Source organism: Lactuca virosa, chromosome 6 (genome assembly GCF_052849685.1).
Source record: "Lactuca virosa cultivar CGN04683 chromosome 6, Lactuca_virosa_CGN04683_v6, whole genome shotgun sequence".
Lineage (NCBI taxonomy): Eukaryota > Viridiplantae > Streptophyta > Magnoliopsida > Asterales > Asteraceae > Lactuca > Lactuca virosa.
The window spans coordinates 40,578,136-40,594,132 of NC_136431.1; the positions used below are offsets into that span (position 1 = coordinate 40,578,136).

General features: G+C 30.5%; 3 protein-coding genes across 3 annotated transcripts; 2 read left to right on the plus strand and 1 right to left on the minus strand.

The window, feature by feature from the left end:
* The first annotated feature begins 11,126 nt into the window (after window positions 1-11,126).
* LOC145121477 (uncharacterized) lies at window positions 11,127-12,093 on the plus strand. Its single transcript, XM_079057216.1, has 3 exons — window positions 11,127-11,279; window positions 11,370-12,000; window positions 12,065-12,093. The coding sequence occupies exons 1-3, from the start codon at window positions 11,127-11,129 to the stop codon at window positions 12,091-12,093; spliced, it is 813 nt and encodes a 270-aa protein (XP_078913342.1).
* Window positions 12,094-13,023: 930 nt separating this feature from the next.
* On the plus strand, window positions 13,024-14,041 carry LOC145121478 (uncharacterized). The gene is made up of 2 exons (XM_079057217.1): window positions 13,024-13,585; window positions 13,659-14,041. Exons 1-2 carry the CDS (start codon window positions 13,024-13,026, stop codon window positions 14,039-14,041), a joined length of 945 nt encoding a protein of 314 aa, XP_078913343.1.
* A 688-nt stretch (window positions 14,042-14,729) lies between these two features.
* Window positions 14,730-15,798, minus strand: LOC145121479 (uncharacterized). Its single transcript, XM_079057218.1, has 2 exons — window positions 15,282-15,798; window positions 14,730-15,196 (listed from the first exon to the last, which is right to left on the minus strand). The coding sequence occupies exons 1-2, from the start codon at window positions 15,796-15,798 to the stop codon at window positions 14,730-14,732; spliced, it is 984 nt and encodes a 327-aa protein (XP_078913344.1).
* Between the last annotated feature and the right edge of the window lie 199 nt (window positions 15,799-15,997).

Here is a 15,997-nt window from a genome sequence, read left to right on the forward strand (position 1 = left end):
GAGACCTTATCCACCATTCATTCATTGGAAAAAGATGATGAGATGGCGTTAAATAAATAAATAAATAAGAGTAAACTCTAAATTTACTAATGGTGGGAGTCAAAAATTAAAAATTTATGTGGTTTCGTCCATAACAAATTTCAATATTTACTGCTTTGGTCCCACCTAATATGAGATGACCAATATATCCTTATAATATTTTATTTATTTATATTCTTGTTCTATTATTATCTATAATTCTATATCAAAGAAATACATATATATTTCTAATATAAGTTCTAGAAATCATTTTTGTTTTTACCAAAACTCATCAAAAAGATCAAACCCTAATAATGGTGACAGTAGACGTTGATGTTCGTCCCTCTCACCAAAAATTGTCGTTTTGCTATCTTGAATTGTGATATCGCGTTTAGTTGTTGCTCGCCATTTTTTCCTCGTGTAAGTCCTCTATTTGAATCCTTGAATACATGTTAGTATCTTTTGTCTCTTTAAATTTCCCAACCCTCAACTGTCCTTGATTTCTTTCTCTCTCAGGCTAAATGCTTATTTTTAATGGATTGGTTTAGTAGGTGTGAGACCCGTGTATTACAATGGTTTTTTAAAAATAAAAGTTTAATATAAAGGTGTAAGCATTGAACATTTTATAAAGTAATATTTTTACATAAATACAAAGGATATAATGAATAAAGTAAGTAATTCAATCTATACTAATAAAAATATATTGACATATTTTAAATAATGTTGCTAGAAATTAAGGTGGAATATACAACTCCAACACTAATTGTCTTAAAAACAAAAACTATCTCTGACCTTGTTTATTATCATTGCAAAACATAAAGCTAATGAAAATTTTCTTTTTTTCAAACTCGTTGCACAGGTTGAATAAAAGAATTGTTAAATAGTTAGTAATGAAGAATAAGTATTTTGATTGGAATTACGAATGAATAAGTACTTAAAGTAATAAATCAACAATATTTAAAATGAAAATAAACATTAAATTATAATTAATAAACATTAAGGATTCGAGTACTATCGGAAAAATTATATAGTTTGGGACACATAAAAGTGAAACTTTTTTTATCATTCTTTCCAAGTTCTAACAGTCATGACCAAAAACCAAAAACCATAAATGACATAAAGCATGGGCAGAGCTTTATTATGGCCAGGAGGGTTGTGGCCCCCCCTGATTTTTTTGTTACAAATAGCCCCTGTACTTTCATTTAATACATATTAGACCAAAAAATATAAATTTTTGACGGTGGCCCCCCCTGTTCTCCGATTTTTATACATATTATATTTTCGGCCCCCCCAAATAATATGTTGAAGCTCCGCCCCAGACATAAAGTACATTTTTATTTTCAATTTTACAATTACCACAGTACATAGTAATTTTGATCTTATGTATTAACGGTAACAGCCACAAAAACCAACAATGTCAAGAAAAAAAAATGTAATGTTATTTCCATAAACCAATACCCTTTGAATTAAATAAATTTCTAAAAAGTATGATGCTATTTCTAGAAAATATAATGGTATTTCCAAAACTTATATTATTGACTTTTCACTTGGAAACTTTTGTATATGGAACATTTCTATATCACCTCTTCTTAACCATGTTTTTTCTTTGTAGCAATAATAATCAAAATAGTTTAAAATATGCAATTCTAATAATCTAAAAAATTATGCAATCACATGTCTTTTAATCAAACCCAAATATTTAACTATGCAACTAGATGTTATGAGTTTGTTGAGGTAAACCATAAAAAAAAAGATGTTCTATTGAAGTACGATTTAAAAGCCCATAAGAAACAGCCCATGATATATATATATATATATATATATATATATATATATATATATATATATATATATATATATATATATCAATTATTCAAAATCTATAGAATCAAAAAATCATCAATTCAACCTACAAAATAAGAATTAAGTTCATATGTTTAGTAGACTATGTTGCTAATGACCATCATTTATCGTGAAGTTGTTCAAATCAAACCACATGATTCCAAATAAATTCTTTTGTTATGCATGCTGAAAGTTTAAAGAACAAAGAAAATGGTATCAAGGGCGAGTCAAAAAGACATAAATGCCCTTACACTCAAACCATGTTTCAAGAAACTTTGATTAAAAAAACAACTCATTTTACAACAAATGATGAAGTCTCATCCTAATTTTAACCATATTTACAAATATGAGGATCTAATTAATAAATAAAACCAAGTCATTTTTACCATTTTCCTTCTTTTATTCTATCTTTAATCATCAGGTGTAAGCGAAAGTCCAACCTAGTGCTGTTTAGGTCAAAAAAACGATCAAAGTCTACCTGTTACCCCTTCATAAGCAGTTCGTTTCTTATATATTTTGTATTTAAATTATTTCTTATTTTTCATAAGTTATAATCAATATTAAAACACCTTGGGGTCAGGTGTTTTAGGTAATTCTGATATGAACTAGTCGTAGGCCCTTTCCTGTTTCCTACGTTCTACACCAACCATGGAAATAAAAAAATTAACAAGTATAATTATACAAAAATATGAAGAAGTTGAGTGAAATTAACCGGTATCCAAGTTATATATAAAATAAGTACTTTAATATTTGGGAATCAATAAATAAATACTTATAAGAATATGACAAAGAAGTAAGGTTACTTTGATAGGTGTGGATTGAGGGAAGGTTGGGGAGCATCTTTTTGTGGGTGGTAATGTTATATATAGTCTCCTTGAACTTGTGCTTGATGGAGAAACAAATCTAGTGGTAGCTTATCAAACACACCTTTACAAATTGAGTTTTTTAATGAATTAATTTGATCAATAAACCGTTGGTCTACTATATGCAAAGAAATAATCTTATATACATAAAAAAAAGTTGAAGTAAGATGAAACAAATTTTGTAGTTCTTAATTTTACATAAAACCATGATTGAAAGGAAAGATAACTCACAATACCTTAAGTACGTAGTACTCTATAATCAGTATAAATGTACCCATACCATTATTCATTGGAAGGATAACTTGCTAAATATTCTTCATGCACATAAGCCCTACATAATAAATTAAATAATTAACTCACAAGAACATGTAAATGTTGATGCTTAAAGTGACTTTCTCTTTTTCAAAATAGAGTTTCAATTAGGTTGGGGCTGATTAAAGCTAGCCACACATCTGTCATGTTTTATTATATTATCATGTTTATAAAATATTTGTTATAGAGATATTATGAACATTGTAACTAAACACAGCTAAAAGACTAAAGTAGACTACCAATAAGAGAGTGGCCAATCCAGTTAATGTATAACAAAAAGAGTCAAGTTAAACTTTTCTGACAACAGGACCAATACATCCAAAAGATAACCAAATCAAATAATTAAAATGTCTTTGGTGTAGACAGTTCTTTCTTTAAGACATTCTATCGAACATCATATATGTATTCCAACATCCAAAAGTCTTCGAATAATACTTCAACATGGGCCAATGAAAAAAGAAGAAAAATACATAGACTTTGCATATTTAAATACTCAACTGATTTACAAAAGATGCATGTATAACCACAATAACATTCAATAAAATCTATCCTATTTCACGAAATCAATTTGCTAACCTTGTGTAGATGGTGGTGCAATCGATTATGATTACGTTGTTTTTGAAAAACAACCAAATAATTTTGGATACAGAGAATAAAATTACAATAAGTATGAAACCGTATATATACATCATTTTGAATGATATTTTGAAAAGGATAACACTACATAAATGATTGATAACACAATATATGAATTCCTTTCATTCAAAATTGTATAAATTTGGAATTGTTATAGAAGATTATTTGAAATTGGAGTAATATATGAATGATATCGGAGATTAGGAAGGAAATAAATGTTTGTATAGCAATTAATGTGAGATTTTAATACAATTAAATACATTATATATAGATCAATACGTTACCTATATATAAACATTCAATCAACTATTGATTTTAATTTTAAGAGAAAAGAAAAAACCAGAAAATGCCAAGTGGAAAATGAAACATGCATAAAAACTTAGAAAATTACATGTGGCAAATGCTTGGAGAAAATGACATGCGGCAAATTATTCTTATTTATTATGGTAGATTTGTGAATTCATAATGAAGTAGACAAAGTCAAAAACAATGTTCTTGTTTTGTCTTTTTGTATATTATAATGTCTTTTGAATTATGTTTATAAGTCTATCATTATGCTTTATTGTTTTAGTTTTACAATGTTTGGTATAGAGAGGTCATAATAGAGTAGGGCATTAGCGGTTTTGGGGTAGGGCTGGGGACAATGAGTTTCCTAGTTTTTTGCTTCTAATATTAATATAACTAGTCGAATGTTCATGTGTTACATTAATAATTCTTACACTAACTTGTATAAAACATTATATAGTATTTTAAATATATGATGGCATCTATAAGTATTAAAATCACATCATCTCAATGGGCACTACCTGTGAGTTGTGCACTAAATTAATAAATAATCTTGTTTGTTGATTTATAAATATTTTTAATTATTAATTAATGGCTACTAAGTTTAGATTCACTATTTTTCTAAACATACTATTTCGACGAAATATATCTGTAGGTTATGAATTTGGCATATCGATGTAGGTTTTAAATTTATTATTATATTTAAATATTTATTATTTTAAATAATTTAAAAAAAAACGTCGCTTGATGTGGGTTTGATATTGAACATTATATTTAAATTTTTAATATTATTAATTAAGTTTCTCTTAAAAAATAATTATTATTCTAAAAAAAATAGTTTTTAATCATATTTTTATTGTTAATTTGACATTTTGATTTAGGTCTTATATTTAAACTTTTTAACTATTTAGATTTTTTTAATATATGTTTCTAAGTTTATTTGGAATTTAGATTTATGTTTTGAATTTAACATCGTATTTAAATTAACAAATTAAATGTATTACATTAATATTTATAACTGGGCATCATATTAATAAATTAGTTATATTGAATTTATATTTGGAATTTTAAATCATATTTAAATTAAAAATGTAAATATTTTATATTCAAAATAAATAATTAATACATAAATTAGAATAATAATGGGTTTAATGTATTAATTAAAAAATAAGTTGAAAAGTTTGTCGGTTTAAAATGAATGTGGTTATAGGAAAATAGTCTCTTTTATAATATATTAGGCGTATAAGCGCGCGTTGCGCAGTAAAACAAATATATGGTTAAAATATATTGAAATTTATAACTTTATCTATGGTTTTTGGTCATTTTTTATATATAGGTCTATTAAAATTGGAACCTACGATCCTAGAATATTGGAAACGATCCTAACACATGTTATGTCAGTTTTTAATATTCCAAAACTGCTCCTAAAATTGTTGATATTGGGGTTATAATTTTTTATTACGGAATAAATTGATTGACTGTTACAACATATGAAAAAATAATTAACAATATAATTTATTGATAACGTAGATAAAATGAATTATTGGAAAAGTTAAAATTATAAATAAAAGATGTTTATAATTGATGTCAGAATATTCTGCAATAGATTCTAACCAGATTAATAATAATTATAAAACTCAAAATACGTTTTAGCCCTCATATGTTATTGGAAAATATAAGTTATAAGACAATTAAACGATTCGTATTCTATGAGAGTCTCGTGTCATTGTGTTTTTCATTACCATAACATAAAAGTAGAGGTGCAAATTGCAATGGTTAAATATTATTTCACTTTTAATTACCTTACAGTTAAATCATAAACGTATCTTTTAAAAAGATCATGAATGATTAAACGATTTATAATCAAATAATAGTTGTAATAATATATAAACAACTCAAATTTACCATTTTTATGGAATATAACAAAATCGATTTTAATAATAAGCTTTATCAACTACATAATTGTCATCTATAAGACCATTTCCATGTAAGCGATTGTGAATATCCAACACAACATGAAGACCTATAAAATTAAACGTTGACATTCACTCCATTATATCATCCTAGAAATTACACCCAATGAATCTTTTTAAAAGTCTAGTTATACAATTTGAAATTGAATGAACATTAACATGCACCATCTTGCAAACTTCATTATAATTTATACGACATGGACCGTTGGGTTTAGACTTTAGACGGTTAGTTGCATAACTTCCTTTTGGGACCCCACTGAACATGATTATAACTTTCATGAAAAGAAAATGCAAAACTTTAAAATAAATTGAACCACCAAAATTTTAAAATCAAGACGCATGAACTACGCTAGTTGTATCCATTCTTGTTTTGTATTGTTGTGAAGTAGTATTGTTGCTCATGTGAATCTAGAAGCAATGATTAGAGCATATTCATATATAATATTTTTCATTCCAACCAAAATCATAATTATACAGTATAAATTTGGATAATAATAAAGAAGAAAATAATGCAATATTTCTTACCATAAACTTTCATATTTCATTCTCATCGTCATCTTCCTCTTTATTATTATTTATGCTCTCCATCGACAATCTTTTTGTATAGAGTTTCTAATCTACCTCTCAACCACTCACACAACTCTTTAAACAATTCTAATAAAAATCTACCATTGTGAACTATATATCTCAATGTTAATCAATTGGTGTCAAAAGAACCATTAAGTATCATAAGTTAAAAAACTATTGAGTGGTAGTTGTTAATTAGATGCTAGTGAAAAGTTATGTAGGTTTAAATAGATATTATGGAATCATTATTATAAAGAAATATGAAAAGACATTGAAGTTTCAAATCATTGTGGTGATAGAAAAAATGTCTCTTTTATAAGTATAGTATGATATGATAATAGATAACAGACAGATAATAGATAATAAATATATTCTAATACTTAGAATGATTTGAAAACAATAAATTTTTTAACCTCCTAACTGTTTTAAGCATTAACATTTTAATAAATATTACAAATATATAGATATTGTTAAGTTATTAACATAAATTTTTTAGTTAAGAAAAAAATGATTCCAACTAGAAAATATGAATCAGATTGTTTTAAACATAAAAGAAAACAGAAAGAAGAAACTTTTATTCATAGTCAAAGAGGATTTGTCAATCAATTTATCGTCAAACAAACACCAAAATATATGAAGAATAAGTTGTGGAAGAATATAAAGAAGAAGAAGTTGAATTACGTGTGCCAAAAAATATGGATGAAGTTCATTAAGTTGTGAAAAAAACTTAGAAAAGAAGTTCATAATGTTGTGGAAGAACCTAAAAGAGAAGAAGTTGAACTGCAAGCGTCAAAAGTTAGGCTATGTATAGATGAAGACATATCCACCTTTGAATAGTACTAGTAATTATAAAAAAGATATTCTATTGAGCATTTATGATCTTAGAAACTAAAACATCTAACACATGATATTGTGGTAGTGAATTTACGAGATATATGTTAGAAAATTTGAGTTATGATTTTAATGGCGACAAATTTAATTAATATATTTTACAAGAGAATTTGGATGGGCCTTGCTTTGATTTTCACACAAAACGTCCGAAATGTGAGAGACGAACCTCATCAACAAATAAACAATTAAATGTTTATCCCAAGAATGGTTTTTATATAAACCTCTCAATTGACTATTAGCTGACAAAAGTGTTTATGATGCCTCCTTATATACGTAAGAGCCTTAAATTTCAATAGGCTTGGTCGCTTGGATGGGCATCAACCAGACAACTAAGTGCCTGGGAAGCCTCATTAGGCTATACCAAGGAGCCATTATTTAAATGATTATTATACAACACACCGAATAATCATTTCAACAATACCTTACAAAAGTTTGTGATATAACAATGATATGTATAACAATAAAACAATAAAAAGATAGGATAAAATCGTAACTTTATTACTAGTTATCACCTTCTATTAAATCTACTTCTAATTTACAGACGAAAAGGTTTAAAAACGTCTCTTTTATGGACTACAAAGATTTAAAATAAAATATTAAAAAAAAAAGTAATATATTTGTATTTGATAACACTCAAGGATAATTATATAGTTGTCCACTATATGAACTCATAGTAACATTTATAAGAAAATTGCAAAAAATATATATAGACGACTTTAATAGTTTGAACTAAAACACTATTATTTTAAATAGTATTAGGAGACCAAATCTATAATTTACTCAAAAAAATATATTATAAAATCTATTTGACCAGAAACACTTATATGAGCCCCACTGCCTAATATAGTGTGGTGGCGTACAATTACATCCATCATAGAATCCCGTGAGCTATGCGCACCGTACAAATTGGATCGCTATCACGCTCCTCTTTGCCTTTCCTTTTTCCCTTTCATCCCCGTGACCCGCTAACTTGCGCCTCTTTTCTATTTTGTTAATATAAAAACCAACCACTCCCTTATAATAGGGAAAAATACAAAACTAGCCATTTTTCCTAATTACTTATCAAAAAATAGTAAAAAAAACTCACTTAGCCAAAAATAACCCACAAAAGAGTAGTCAACTTTTGGTTGACTACGGTCAACAGAGGATGACTACGGTCAACGCCCGTTGACTACTCTTTCCCCTAACGGGGTACTGTTTCAAGGGACCGTTTACTTTTTCGTGGCACATTAGCCCAAAGTATATAATGAATTTTTTTTTTCAGATTGGGTCAATTTCCTATTGTTTTCTTTTGTTTGGTTACGTTTTCTCTCAATGGAACATCCGAAGAACAACCAGGTTTGTCTACTTTTCTTAAAAATTTTACCGTGTTCGTGATTAGGAGTAGGTTTTGTTTATGGGGATAAATTTTTTTTTTGAAAAAAATTGAAAAAAAATATATAAAACCGTAGGTTTCATATGAAACCTACGGTGTACAAGTGCCCAATGCACTGTTTGTGCAGTGTCGACTTGTACACCGTAGGTTTCATATGAAACCGTACGGACATTTTTTTTCGTATTTTTTTTAAAAAAATGGTATCAATAGAATAGGAATTGGATGTATTTTGTTGTGGTATATTTTTTTTTTTAAAAAAAAGGGAAACCGTAGGTTTTTTAGAAACCCACGGTGTACAAGTATTTTACTACACAGTTTGTGCAGTAAAACACTTGTACACCGTAGGTTTCACAAAAAAACCGTTTTTTTTTTAATAAAATTTTAATAGGCAATAAACATTTGTATCCCCTTGTATGTATCTTAGATTTTAGTTTGGAAAAAAAATCGTAGGTTTCCTAAAATATATGGTTTTATATATATATTTTTTTCAATTTTCTTAAAGAAAAAATTGTTTAAACGTATTTGTAACGATTGTATCCCCTTGTATGTATCTTATGATTCAATGTTTTGCATGTTGTTAAAAATGATGATATTTTCTATGTCTCAATTATAGCATACAATAGCAATGTATTATCTATTTGAAGAAGTTTGTATGTGTATAATGTGTAGATACTTTGTAGTATACTATATTGATAAAATAACATTGTGTTTTGGTAGTTTCGGGTTTGTTATAAAATATGTTATTGTCACACCATTTTTAAAGTACAATGCTATTTTTTGTATACAAGTAGTATAGAAAAGACAAAATTTTGTGTCAAATAATTTACTTTGGTATTTTATAGAAAGTAAATAGATTATATGAAATGTTTAACTGTTTTATTGTGTGATACTTCAACACTGTTTTTTTTTATAAAACCCTATTTAACTTTATTTTTTATTTATTTTGTAGCTTCCTAACAAAAAGATGACATGCAACATATATGTAAGACTTTTCGGTTTACGTATGTTTAGTAATCTAGTTATGTTAATGTCAACTTTGTTTTATCAAATACTCAACGAAATGGTTATGTCTTCTATTTTTGACTTTTTTATTTGTAAACAACATGTGTTGTATAGTCGAATGAATTAAGAATAAATATATATTACAACATGTATAGTACACAAGCAATATAGAAAATTAAGACAACAAATTCTCATACATGGAAACACAAACCATTACAAATAAAAACATACATTAGTTTACTTATGTTTAGTAATCTAATTATGTTAATGTCAACTTTGTTTTATCAAATACTCAACGAAATGGTTATGTCTGCTATTTTTGACTTTTTTATTTGTAAACAACATGTGTTGTATAGTCGAATGAATTAAGAATAAATATATATTACAACATGTATAGTACACAAGCAATATAGAAAATTAATACAACAAATTCTCATACATGGAAACACAAACCATTACAAATAAAAACATACATTACTACATCTTACGTACTTCTACTACTTAGTGGTACATACAGCCTGCATAATCGAGATTTAGACTACAACTTATACACAACAACACCAAAAAAGAAGATCCAACTACAAAGTAACGCTATCTTCAAGTGCAGTACTTTGCTTTGATGCTTCTTCTTTGATCGAGCTAAGTTAGCGACTATCAACGAATTATTGTCTTTCGCTTCATCCAGCCAACAAATAAACCTAGACTGTGGTGGCTGATAAATAAATATCAAAAACATTATATGTATTCTCTAAATATTCAATCATAAATAACAATATATATAATTAAGTGATAACGCAAATACCTCTTTAGGACAAGCATAAAATAGTCGTCCAGGGTTGTTTGAAGTCCTTGATGTCCTTATAATACCTTGAGCCCCACAACTGCAATTTGCCATTTTCATTGGTTACTGAGATGGAATTTTTATTAGTGTCGCCAGGTAAATCTCTTCATTTATATAGTGTCATTAAGCTACATATTCGGACACATGATTGTAGCTTGACTACTATCTTATAGGTTTGGACTATTGCCTTTTAGCATTTGACTACTATTTTACGTGTTGTCTTATCGAACAGTGAATTTCAGACACAGGATTGTAGGTTGACTACTGTGTTGTACGTATTGACTACTGTCCACTTGCAGTTAACTACTGGTTTATGTGTTGTCTAATCTAACTGTTAATTTCTGACACAGGATTGTAGCTTGACTACTGTGTTATAGGTATTGACTACTGTCTACCAGCATTTGACTACTACTTTAGGTTTCGAATACTGCTTCGATTCTTTAAAAAGGTTTTGAAATAATTTAAATCATCCTTATTGATATATTTTACAAAGGTTCCTGTTCACCGCTCTAACGTTAAACATGAGTTTCTCATACAATGACTATGAAGACAGCTTTACCAACTTGCATGTTTACCTCCACAACATTCAGCGTGCAAATCCCCACAGTTACACTTACATCAAAACCGATGTTATGGATCGGTTCGAACTATGTTTTGTTGCTATTCGATGTGTGGTAATGTAGTATCGATTTGTTTATTATTTTGCTAAACCAATTTAGATTAGTCTAAAAACTAATAATTATGTTATATAAAATTTGAAATAGATCAACGCATTTATAGGATGCATGCTTCCGGTCATCTTCATAAGCAGTGTCTGTATTAGAGGAGAGTATCTTAATACAATGTTCGTAGCAGTTGCTATTGATGCAAACAACAATACTACGCCAATAGCATTTGGTATCGGGGTGGCAAATAGTGTTAACTCCTGCACTTGGTTCCTTATGAGGTTGAAGGATGCTATCGGAGCGGGTACGGAAGTTGCTCTCATAACCAACATGGGCGATACCATTGCTTCTTGCATTGGTCAAGTATTCCCTGATGCTTATCATGGTTATTCGTCTAACAGTGTTTTGAATTATTGCCGATTAAGAATTGGTCAAAGCAGAAATTTAGACTACTTGTTCTTCCGTGTATGCAAAGCATATACCACGCAAGACTTTAAACAAACATTTTCTAAGTTAAGTCATGGTGCACAGGAAGTTCTTCACAACATCGGACATATGAAATGGGCACGGGCCTATTTCCCCAATATACGTTGGAATGTACTAAACATTAATATTCCAGAATTCCTAATGGTGTTATCGGTTAGTCAACGCAATGTACCGATAATAATGCTAATTGATGCGATTGTGCAGTACATCCAAGAGACGTTTGCAGAACGCTGTGTCATGGGAGGTAATATAGGAACTTTTTATAAATCACTTAAATGCCGGTAATTTATTATCCTTTGATTTTTCAGGAATGTTGAGCACCGTATTCACACCTTAGGCAGAGATGGTCCTTCAAAGGAGGATGCAAAAGTCTCGGAAATGGAAAGCAACGAAAATCCCACCTGAGATCCCGTCTATGTTACCTTCGGATATTTTCCAAGTTTTTGATTTCAAACGTACATGTGTTGTGGATCTGAATCGACACACATGTTCTTATGGGAAATGGCGCAGTCTTGGTATAGCATGTGGTCATGCTCTTGCTGCAGCACGTTATACAAACGACACAGAATTAGCCGATATGGTTCAAATATATTATCGGGCTGATGTGTTTCGAACTACATACCAGACTAGGAATGTGAATGTTGTTCCCCCTCCATCTGAATGGGAAATACCAGAGCCATTTCCGATCGTTTTAATCCCTATGTAATAGGTTGTCAGATGTTCCTTTAATAAATATAATTTCCATTGTAGATAACGCTACCTTCTAATCCCTATGTAATACCAGAGGCATTGATGGTCGCTTTAATCCCTATATAAAATCAACTCCTTCATATTATTAGACTACAGTTTCATAGTCTTTGACTACTGTTTGGCACACTGCATAATGTGACCGAATTCTATTTGAAATGAAATCCCTTTATATAGCCTCGACCAAATTCATTGAAACATACCAATTCTCATAATGAGTGGATTTAATGAGATATACAAACAAAGCTTTTCCAACCTACCGATACTCTTTCATAATCTTCAAAGAACAAATCGTAACTCTTTCACAATCATTAAGAAAGACATGAGAGACAGGTTTCAATTTTGTTTTGTCGCATTAGGATGCGTGGTAACTCCTCATCTATACTAAGTTATTATTTATTTCAAGTTCACATTTGTGTAATGTTGCCATCGTTTCTTACAGATTACTACCTTTCTCACATCCATGATACCAACACTATTTGTTGCTCATGTACCCCTTATTGGGACCAACATAACAACAATGTATCTTGCTCTTGCTTTGGATGGTAATCATGAACCCCTAATCACAGCATTCGCTTTGGGAAGCGTTAACTATGACGAGGCTTGGACTTGGTTCATGAGAAGGTTGAAAAAATGCTTAGGTGACACTACTGAAGTTGGTTTCATAAGCCATATGTCTGACTCGATAGACTACGCCATTATGCAAGTATACCCAGATTCCTATCATGGGTATTGTTGTAAAAATATAGCCGATAAAGTTCGGGCTTCCACAGGAAGTATCGTTGTCGAACAGTTGTTCTGGAAGACATGCAAAACTTATAGCTTGTCTGGATTTTACGTTTGTTTAAACAATTTAAAAAATGAGGTTAATGGGTATGATCTTGACTGGCTTGACAATATCCCAATGGCAAAATGGGCTCGAGCCTTTTTTCCTAAAGTTCGTTTCAATGTTAAATACATTAGCATTCCGATTGGATTGAGTTGGCTTAGATCAAACACGCACGAGTTACCAATAACGACAATCATTGAAGTGGTCGATCAGTCAATACAAATGGTGTACGCGCAACGAGCTGAATTTGGAGGTAATAAATAATTGTTTTCTTTCTTTTCCGTTACTCTATCCTCTTTTTAATTTTAAGTAAATTAATTACACAGGTGGAATGCATGGTCAACTTACCCCTTATGCACAACACGTGTTTGAACGGAGAATGAACCAATCTAATGGTTATGAGGTTACACATATTGGTAGTGACAAATTTGAAGTGTGTTGTAATTTAACCGTACAAACGGTACAAGTTGAACGTGGTATTTGTACTTGTGACAAATGGCAAAAATGCGGCATACCTTGTGAACATGGTATAGCATCATTAAGCAGGCTTACAGTTGAAGAAAAACAACAATTGGTTAATTATAGGTTGACTTCTGCGGTGTATCGACATGCATTCCAAGCGGAGACGATTAATCCTATTCCAATTCTTCTGCATTGGGAAATACCAACTGAGAAGATGGTCGTCGTACCACCATTTGCATGTTACTAATTTGTTAGACTAATTTTATTAGTAGTTATGTTTACCAGTAATATTATATTTATTTGTAATTCTAATTTCCTTTCAGAATTATGTTATGTTTATTAGTAATTCTAAGTTTCTATGACTTTTATGTTAAGTGTATTTGACTACTACTTTACGTTTTTATCAGTAATGTTATGTTTTTTTTCTGACACACGATTGTAGTTTGACTACTGTGTTATAGCTTTTGACTACTGTCTAGTCGCATTTGACTAATACTTTACATGTTGTCTTATCCAATAGTGATTTTTGTTCTCAAACTATTAATATGCAACTAACATAGAACTTATACGTGATACACTACAACATTCTAAAATTGAAAATGAATTCATCTGACTTTGGTGTTTGGCATTGCGAAGACGAAGACTGCTATGTTTGTTCCGATACAAACCCAATTCCTGAAGGCCCAGATTTCCCACTCCCAGATTACATGCATGACGACATTTTCCATGCTATTAAGGCCGCTGAAGAAGCCAACGAAAGGGACTCTGAAATTAGTCGCAAACTCAACCAACGTGCAAACGACCTAGCTTTCGTTATGTGACCCACTCCTAGATGCAAATTCATCAGTCATTATGCCCTTTTGTATAGATTTTTTCCACCCCCCAGATCCGCTCCCCGATCCCCTACCCGTACAATCGTTCCTCGTGTGTCCAAATTAACCGCATGTAGAACATTCTTGTCGTATGGGACGCTCACCTTGCGACGGAATACGTCCAGTGTTTCTTGGCCTACCCGGCTGACGTCTCTCCATTATGGGTGGCTTCACGGTCATCAGATCATCGGGGATCTCCCACTCATATGGACTTGGTAAGGGGTTCACAGACTCCTCGTAAGTTTTCCTCAATGTTTCTGTAAAGTAAGCTTTTAAAGAGAATTCCGAACAATCTTCGTAACGGTTCATTTTCAGCACTTTTATAACATGGCCACAAGGTAAGCCATCTATTTGCCACCGCCTACATGTACAGGTTCTTTGTTGGAAATCAACAATGACACTTTTGTGGTTAGAGCTTTTCACTTCAAATCTGCTATTTGAGATAGGGTACACCATCCAATTATTACAAGCATTCTTATTTGCTTGTATAATCGTTTCAGCCCATGGGGTGAGTGTTGTTTTAGTTTCAGCTAAAAAAATAGACATAATTTTTCATAAAATTATTACTACACGAGTTAAAATACTCAATCAATAATGTATATAAAATATTAGTACCTGCAACATTACGTTTCTGAAAACTCCATTGTTGCATTGTTGCACGAAAATACTCAATCAACATCAATATTGGCATCTTTCTTGCAAATCGTGACATTAAATTTATCGACTCCGCACTATTTGATGTCATAAGAAAATACCGATTCCCAGGAAAATGTGCCCTGACCCATCTTTCTGGATTGATGTTTTGTAGGTATTCCCATACATGAATATTTACATTTTTTATTTTTTTCATCCCATTATCGAATTTTTTAATGGTATAGGCTTTGCATGTCTCCCAAAATAATGCGTGCATTGTATCGCTGCTTCCAAATTTTGCTGAAATGTTGAAATACAAATGGATACCACATATTCCATGATACGCGTGAGGAAATATATTTGCAATTGACGTCGCTATGGATGGAGCCCTATCAGATATGATTGTAAGGTCTTCCAAGTTGCCTATACATAGCTTTCGAAGGAACCAGGACCACGTCTCCGTACATTCACTTTTGCAAATGGCATAAGCAACATACATGATTTAGTTTTGACCGTCCATTGTCACTGCGAGCAACATCGTGCCTTTGAATTCACCCTTTAGGTGACCACCATCAATTATTAGGTTCGGCCTACAATTCGCTCGTACCTACATTTATTTTTCTTTGCATTAACAAATACCAATTAGGATTCATATGTTATATTTGTTATAAAAATTAACACTGCTTACCGAGCAACCC